The sequence below is a fragment of the Sus scrofa genome, chromosome 8, assembly GCF_054392235.1.
Source record: "Sus scrofa isolate SSC_HxYL_T2T_F1_AM1 chromosome 8, Sscrofa_HxYL_maternal_Yorkshire_Landrace_v2.0, whole genome shotgun sequence".
Taxonomy (NCBI): Eukaryota; Metazoa; Chordata; class Mammalia; order Artiodactyla; family Suidae; genus Sus; species Sus scrofa.
Window position 1 is genome coordinate 44,585,461 of NC_139390.1, and position 7,348 is coordinate 44,592,808.

General features: G+C 44.4%; 1 protein-coding gene across 1 annotated transcript; it reads right to left on the minus strand.

Annotated features, from left to right (window-relative positions):
* Positions 1-1,062: 1,062 nt before the first annotated feature.
* On the minus strand, positions 1,063-6,739 carry LOC102163658 (tripartite motif-containing protein 75-like). The gene is made up of 2 exons (XM_084973758.1): positions 6,571-6,739; positions 1,063-4,773 (listed from the first exon to the last, which is right to left on the minus strand). Exon 2 carries the CDS (start codon positions 4,460-4,462, stop codon positions 2,996-2,998), a length of 1,467 nt encoding a protein of 488 aa, XP_084829884.1. The 5' UTR covers positions 4,463-4,773; positions 6,571-6,739; the 3' UTR covers positions 1,063-2,995.
* Between the last annotated feature and the right edge of the window lie 609 nt (positions 6,740-7,348).

Sequence of the window (7,348 nt, forward strand, 5' to 3'; positions counted from 1 at the left end):
TGGTCAAACAGTCAACCACAAAGGATGAAAGAACATGCAATTAAAAGACATAGTCTTTTTTTTTTGGCTTTTGTCTTTTTGGTTGTTGTTGTTGTTATTGTTGCTATTTCTTGGGCCGCTCCCGCGGCATATGGAGGTTCCCAGGCTAGGGGTTGAATCGGAGCTGTAGCCACCGGCCTACGCCAGAGCCACAGCAACTCGGGATCCGAGCCATGTCTGCAACCTACACCACAGCTCACGGCAACGCCGGATCGTTAACCCACTGAGCAAGGGCAGGGACTGAACCCGCAACCTCATGGTTCCTAGTCGGATTCGTTAACCACTGCGCCACGACGGGAACTCCAAGACACAGTCTTAAAGTTCCCATTGTGGCACAGCGGAAACAAATCTGACCAGGAACTATGAAGTTGTGGGTTCGATTCCTGGCCATGTTCAGTGAGTTAAGGATCTGTCATTGCCGTGAGCTGTGGTGTAAGTTGCAGATGTGGCTCGGGTCTGGGGTTGTTGTGGCTGTGGTGTAAGCCGGCAGCTATAGCTCAGATTTGACCCCTAGCCTGGGAACCTCCATATGGCATGAGTGCGGCCTTAAAAACAAAACAAAACAAAATAAAAAAAAACACACAGTTTCTTCAATAAGAGGTGCTGGGAAAACTGGATAGCTACCTGTAAAAGAGTGGAATTAGAACACTCTTTAATGCCATACATAAAAATAAACTCAAAATGATTAAAGACCTAAATATCAACCCAAGTACTATAAAATTCCTTTAGGAAAACATAGGCAGAACAAACACTGTTTAACATAAACTGCAGTATTATCTTTTCAGATACACCTCCTAATGTAATAAAAATAAAAACAAAAATAGGACCTAATTGAACTTAAAAGCCTTTGTGCAACAAAGGAAATAATAGAGAAAACTAAAGCCAACCAACAGAACGGGAGAAAATACATAAAATGACTCAACCAAAAACAAGGGGTTAATTCCTAAAATATACAACTAGCTCATACTGTTGCGGAAACCGCAAAAACCGTGGCAATGGAAGGAGACAAACAGCACTCGGAGATATGGAAAAGCAAGGTTTATTCAGCACCAGTACAGGCTCAGAGGAGTCACCTCCAGAGTCTGAGCACCAGGTCTTTGTTCTCAGTAACTTTTATACACTACAAGGTCTTGATTTTCCCATGTAAGCATCCTGGACCTCCCCCATCCCCAAGCAGACAGTGTTCCTCCCTAAGAAACTGAGCAAGCAAGGTTACAGAAGCAGAACTGATAAGCAATGCTGGGTACCTGATTAGCAGGGCTGCTGGCTTGGACAGAGAGCACACAGTTGTTACATTATTATAAGAAGGGTGGCATAGTGATTAGCACAGCTGGAAAGGCTTGCAGCTGCCTTCTTAGCCAAGGGGGGGGGGTGTTCTTTAGTTAAAACTCCATTTCAATACAGCTCAATATCACAAAAGCAAACAACCCAATCAAATAATGGGAGGAATACCGAAATAGACATTTTTCCAAAGGAGACATTTAGATGGTCAACAGGCACATGAAAAAAATGCTCAAAATTGGTAATTATGGAGAAATACAAATCAAAATTGTGAGTTATCACTTAACCCATTAAAATGCCCATCACCAAGAAGTCTGCAAATAATAAATACTGAAGAGGGTGAGGAGAAAAAGCCACACCTACATGGTTCGTGGGAATGTAAATTGGAATGGTCATTATAAGAAGAGTATGGAGGGTCCTTAAAAAAATAAAAATAGAGTTACCAAATGATCCTGCAATCCCATCCTGGGCATATATCCAGAGAAAATCACAATTTGAAAAGACACATGCTCCCCAGTGTTGCAGCAACACTATTTCCAAAAACCAAGACAGTGTTGTAAAATAAAAATCCATCAACAAATATAAGGATATAGAAGATGTGGCACACACACACACAGGAGCAATATTCAGCCATAAAAAATAATGAAATGATGTCATTTGCAACAACATGGATAAAGAGATTTTCATAGTATATAAAGTAATCCAGACAGAGAAAGGCTAATATCATATTGTACAGTTTATATTTTGAAATTTTAAAGAAAAGGAAAATTTCTTAAAATTTTTAATGGATTCCTTTACATTCCTCAGGAGAAACTGGAATCACAAATATATTTTAATTTTATAAAACAGAGGCTTAAACTATCTTTTTATGGTGGTGGAAAAACAAAAAATGATGTCTCCTTGGATCAGAATATCTGAAAAAGGAATTTTCTGTTGTGGCTCAGTGGGTACGAACCCGGCTAGTATCTATGAGGACGATGGTTCCATCCCTGGCCTCTCGCAGTGGGTTAAGGATCCGGCATTGCCATGAGCTGTGGTGTGGGTTGCAGACATGGCTAGATCTGGTGTTGCCGTGGCTGTGGTGTAGGCTGGCAGCTGTAGCTCTAATTCACCCCTTGCCTGGCAACATCCATATGCTGCACCTGTGACCATAAAAAGCAAGCAAACAAACAAACAAAAATTCTGAAAAATAAACTAGGATAATGCAATATTCTAAACATGATTGCGGTCAAACCACAGAGGCAAAACCCACACTATTCAAAATTTGGTTCTGGTACCAAGACTGCTAATGCAGTGGGTAAGATATGGTTTACTTTCAATTATGATGGATTTTGAGGAGTCAGGATGGCCAGTGGTCCAAAATGACCTGAAAGGAGAAAAGCCACTAACTTGGGGAGGATTTCCTGGTTGGGAAGGTTGCCTCTGCAGGAAGGGACATCTTGGGTTAGAACCCCCTCCTAAGCCCAGAGAAGGGGCACCAAGCTGTCCTGAGAGCTTGCCCAGATGTGGGGCAGAGATTAAGACAGAGGGTGAGGATTAAAAAAATCAATCAGACATCAAAGGTGGCTTCAGACTCGTTATTACAAAGATTCCTGAACACAAAAAGAACACTATTATAAGGACTTTCCCCAACACAGGAAGAAAGTAGAACACACAGAATGTCTTCCCAGGGAGCTCATTCCTCATCAACTATTCTTAGTTTAAGTGATGTGGAAGAAGGTCTAACAGAGAAGTAGGGCATAAGTTTTCCTGTAAAAATGGCACTGAATGTATATAAATTAGATCTATCATACAAGTTGTAAAAAGAAACTTCTCCCAACTCATAGTCCAGAAAAACACCAATGTGACAGGAGTTGCCTGAAACCCCTGTGTCAGGTGTAGTGGCCCAGACCTGAATTTGCCAGCAGCCATTGTCTGGGGTTGGTGGTTTAGGAACATTTCTGGGGAAAGATTCTTTACACACACCTAAGGACCATTCACCCAGGCCTCTTCCTTCAACCTGCCAAAAATGCCTGCCAGCATCAAATCCCTCAGAACCCAAGATAGATGGGTGAGAAGTAAAGGCCTTGGATTTCCGAGCACGGTTTGGTCCCCTCGTTTGAAATGTTGCTGTTTTCCCATCTTGTGAAATGACGAGACTGCGGTGAGCAGTTTCAGCATCAAGTGTCAGATGGTCCTGAAATGTACTGATCATTTTGTGCAGGCCAAAATATTGTGGGGGGAGAGTGAAAATCTCCTTGTTTAATTCATAGGAAAAGCCTGCTGGGCTCTCCAGGTTTTCAAATGTGCTGTGGATCTTTTCAATGCCCATCAGTAAATTTGTGTCAGGCTGCACACATTTATCGTTTATGTCATCAAGCAGAGTTTTCAACATGGATATGTGATCTGATAGTTGGTTATTTTTCTCAATCATTTTATCTTGAACATCCTTCTCTTCCTTTAGTAACCTGAAATGAATGTCATCATGCATCTTACCCAAGAAATGCTTCATATGTTCAACTTCCAACTGCAGTTTGCTCTTTTGATTCTCTACCTCCCACATCAACTCATATGATTTTGAGACTTGCATTTCTAATGCCTTATAGGCCTCTTCAAGGTGCTTTGTAAGGCGCTCAATGGAGTCTTTGAGCCTCTTCCTATGACAGGCTGCAGCCTGTTCCATGGGCACCAAGGGGTGATCACAGTGGTCAGAGGAGACCCGGCACTGGGGACACAGCAGCTCCAGGTCCTCCTCACAAAACAGGCTGAGAACCTGATGGTGCTTCTCACACAGCGGTTTCTCTTCCTGCCGCTTCCTCTTGCGCCTTGTGTTGGGAAGCTGCTTCACAACATCAACCATACGACAGAGCTGGGTGTTCCTCCTGAGGCTCCTGTCAGGGCAGTGCTGGAGGCACACAGGACAGGGGAAGTCGCCCTGCAGGTCCTCCCAGCGCTGGAGGATGCACGAGTGACAGAAGTTGTGCCCACAGTCAGTGGTCACGGGGTCTTGCAGGTAATCCAGGCAGATGGGGCAGCTGGCTTCTGCTTGGAGCTGTGCCAGAGAGGCTGCCTGGGCCATTGTCCAAGGAGGGTTTCTTTGTGAGGACATTCCTTCAGAGAGACCTGGCTCTCCTGGGACATGGACAAGGGAGAAGCGTCTCATCTTCAGCCTTCTCTGTTCCTTCCTGGCTGCCAGGAGGTTGGCCGGGATCTGCAGGGAGCTGTGCTTCCTCAAGACTATTTCTATCCCTGCCCTTCCACTCCACACAAGCAGCCAGGAGGACTTAGAGTCCCCGTCACTCTCTGCTTCCTTTGTCACTTTGGTCCCCTTTTACTCAAGGGGCTGAAATGGAAGTTTGCTAGGTAGTCCTCATCCTCAGAGAGAGCTCCAGGGAGGCATGCACATCAATAGCATGGAGACAGGATCAGCACAATCCAGCCGTGGGCGGCTCTATGGCACAGCTCACCTGGTGCCTGCAAAAAAAGGATGAGGGGAGAAGAGATAAAGATAATATAATTAAGAATATTTGACCAAAGTATTTGTCTGGATTCAAATGTGTGCATTTCCAAACTAGGTATAATTATTTATTTATTTATTTTGGGCCACTCCTGCAGCATATGGAGGTTACCAGGCTAGGGGTTGAATCGGAGCTACAGCTGTTGGCCTATACCACAGCCACAGCAACACGGGGTCTGGGCTGCATCTGCGACCTACGCCACAGCTCATGGCAACACCAGATACTTAATCCACTGAGCGAGGCCAGGGATTGAACCTGCATCCTCATGGATGCTGGTTGGATTCGTTTCAGCTGAGCCATGATGGGAACTCCCAAACAAAGGCTTAATTTTATCTAGCTAAGATAATGAGTATCTGGTGATTTTTTTTAAAGTTTAATTAATATATTTTTGGTAGGAGTTCCTGTTGTGGCGCAGTGGAAACGAATCCACCTAGGAATCATGAGGTTGTGGATTCGATCCCTGGCCTGGCTCAGTGGGTTAAAGATCTGGTGTTACTGTGAGCTGTGGTGTAGGTTGTAGATGCGGCTCAGCTCTGGCGTTGCTGTGGCTGTGGTGTAGGCCAGCAGCTACAGCTCCGGTTAGACCCTTATCCTGGGAACCTCCATATGCTTCGGGTGTGGCCCTAAAAAGTAAAAAAAATAAAATAAAAGTGTGTTTTTTTTTAAATATATATATAGGGTACTTATAAGTGTTCCTATGCTTACACATACTCTTATACTCTGCTACAGATAAAAACCTTTATACATCTGAGTCACTTCACAGTGATAAGGATCAATAAGAAGTGGGGCACCCCTCCCTGGATGGACACATGTGATGTTGGGGGCTGATTTGTGTCTCCTCCACAGTTCATATGCTGAAGCTGTAACTCCCAAAAGACAGGACAGGATCCTATGTGGTGATGAGATCTGTAAGTGCTGATTAGGTTAAAATGGGACTGCTATGGAAAAGCCCTTAGGAAACCTTGATGGGTGTCCTTAGAAGGGAAAGGACATCAGGGATGGACACCCACAGAGCAAAAGCCACCAAAATGTGGCAGAACCAAAAGAGGAGGCAGAACCTATAGATGACCACTAGAAGTAATTGATGGGAATCACGTGCAAGTTCAAAAACATGAAAAAATACTATTATTCTATTTGGAAAATAATAAAAAAAATAAAATAGAATCAAATAATAAAATACTTATAATACTAAATAATAAAATACCTAATAATAAATTATCCCATAAAAGGCTACTGATACTTATTTTAAGAGGCAAACATAGTATTAGACTTCATGTTATTTTTTTTTTTTTTGGCCTTGCCCACAGCATGTGGAACTTTTTGGGCCAGGGACTGAACCCCATGCCACAGCAGGGACCAAACCCCTACAGTGAGGACGCTGGACCCTTACCCCACTGCACCACAAGGGGACTCCCATTATGATACTGAGTATGTCACCACTACAAGCTCCCACCCATAATTACACTTCTTTTAAAAATATTTGAGTTGAAATTTGTAGATGCCTAGTGAATTACTTCAAATTAATTGTACAGGGCTGCTTCCAGGTAAAGAAGGTTGGAAATTGTCCCCTCTGCTGTCCATACAGTCTGTTCCAAATGGACCCACTGAGCTCCTCCAGTCCTGTCAGACCTCCCAGGTGACCCCAATTCATCCCACCTCCCACCACCTTTGGGTGACCCATGACCCTGGGCAGCTCACCTGTCCCCACACAGTCCCAACCAAGAGTCTGGCCCTGCCCCAGGTCTGTGCTTACCTGTCCACGCAGCTTGGTCTTGGCTCTGTGCTGGGGGAGCTGTTCTGTGTCCTGGAGGCCTGGGGGTAGTCTTGGCTCCCCCACTGTCACTCTGGGCTCCTCACTCCTCGAGGGCCTTCCTAGGTCCAGGTTGGAGCCCAGGACCAACCCCTCTTCTCTGTTCACTGCTGGGGTCAGAATCGGATCCCTTGGCCTTATAAAGCCTGTAGGGAGGGTCCTTTCCTTCTTCTCATTGGACAGACTGCAGATTCAATCAGCCTGGGGTGATGACTTGATCATGGTGATGGCTCATAATCTTTCTCTCTGATTACCTCTTCCTTCCAGGGCCCGGAAGACACTCCCACCTTAATCCCCTCTCTCTAATTCAATCAGTGATCTTGTTTCTAACTCAGTATTACTTTCTTTCTTTTTTTTGGTCTTTTTGCCTTTTCTAGGGCAGCTCCTGAGGCATATGGAGGTTCCCGGTCTAGGGGTCTAATCTAATCGGAGTTTTTGTTGCTGGCCTACCCCAGAGCCACAGCAATGGGGATCCAAGCCGCGTCTGTGACTGACACCATAGCTCACAGCAAAGCTGGATCCTTAACCCGCTGAGCAAGGCCAGGGATTGAACCTGCAGCCTCATGGTTCCTAGTTGGATTCGTTAACCACTGCGCCACGACGGTAAGCCCTAACTCAGTATTACCTTGGAAAATCCTCATTTTGTTTTTCTTTTCTTTTCTTTTTATTTATGTATTTATTTTTCTTTTCTTTATATATATATATATATAAAGAAATACAA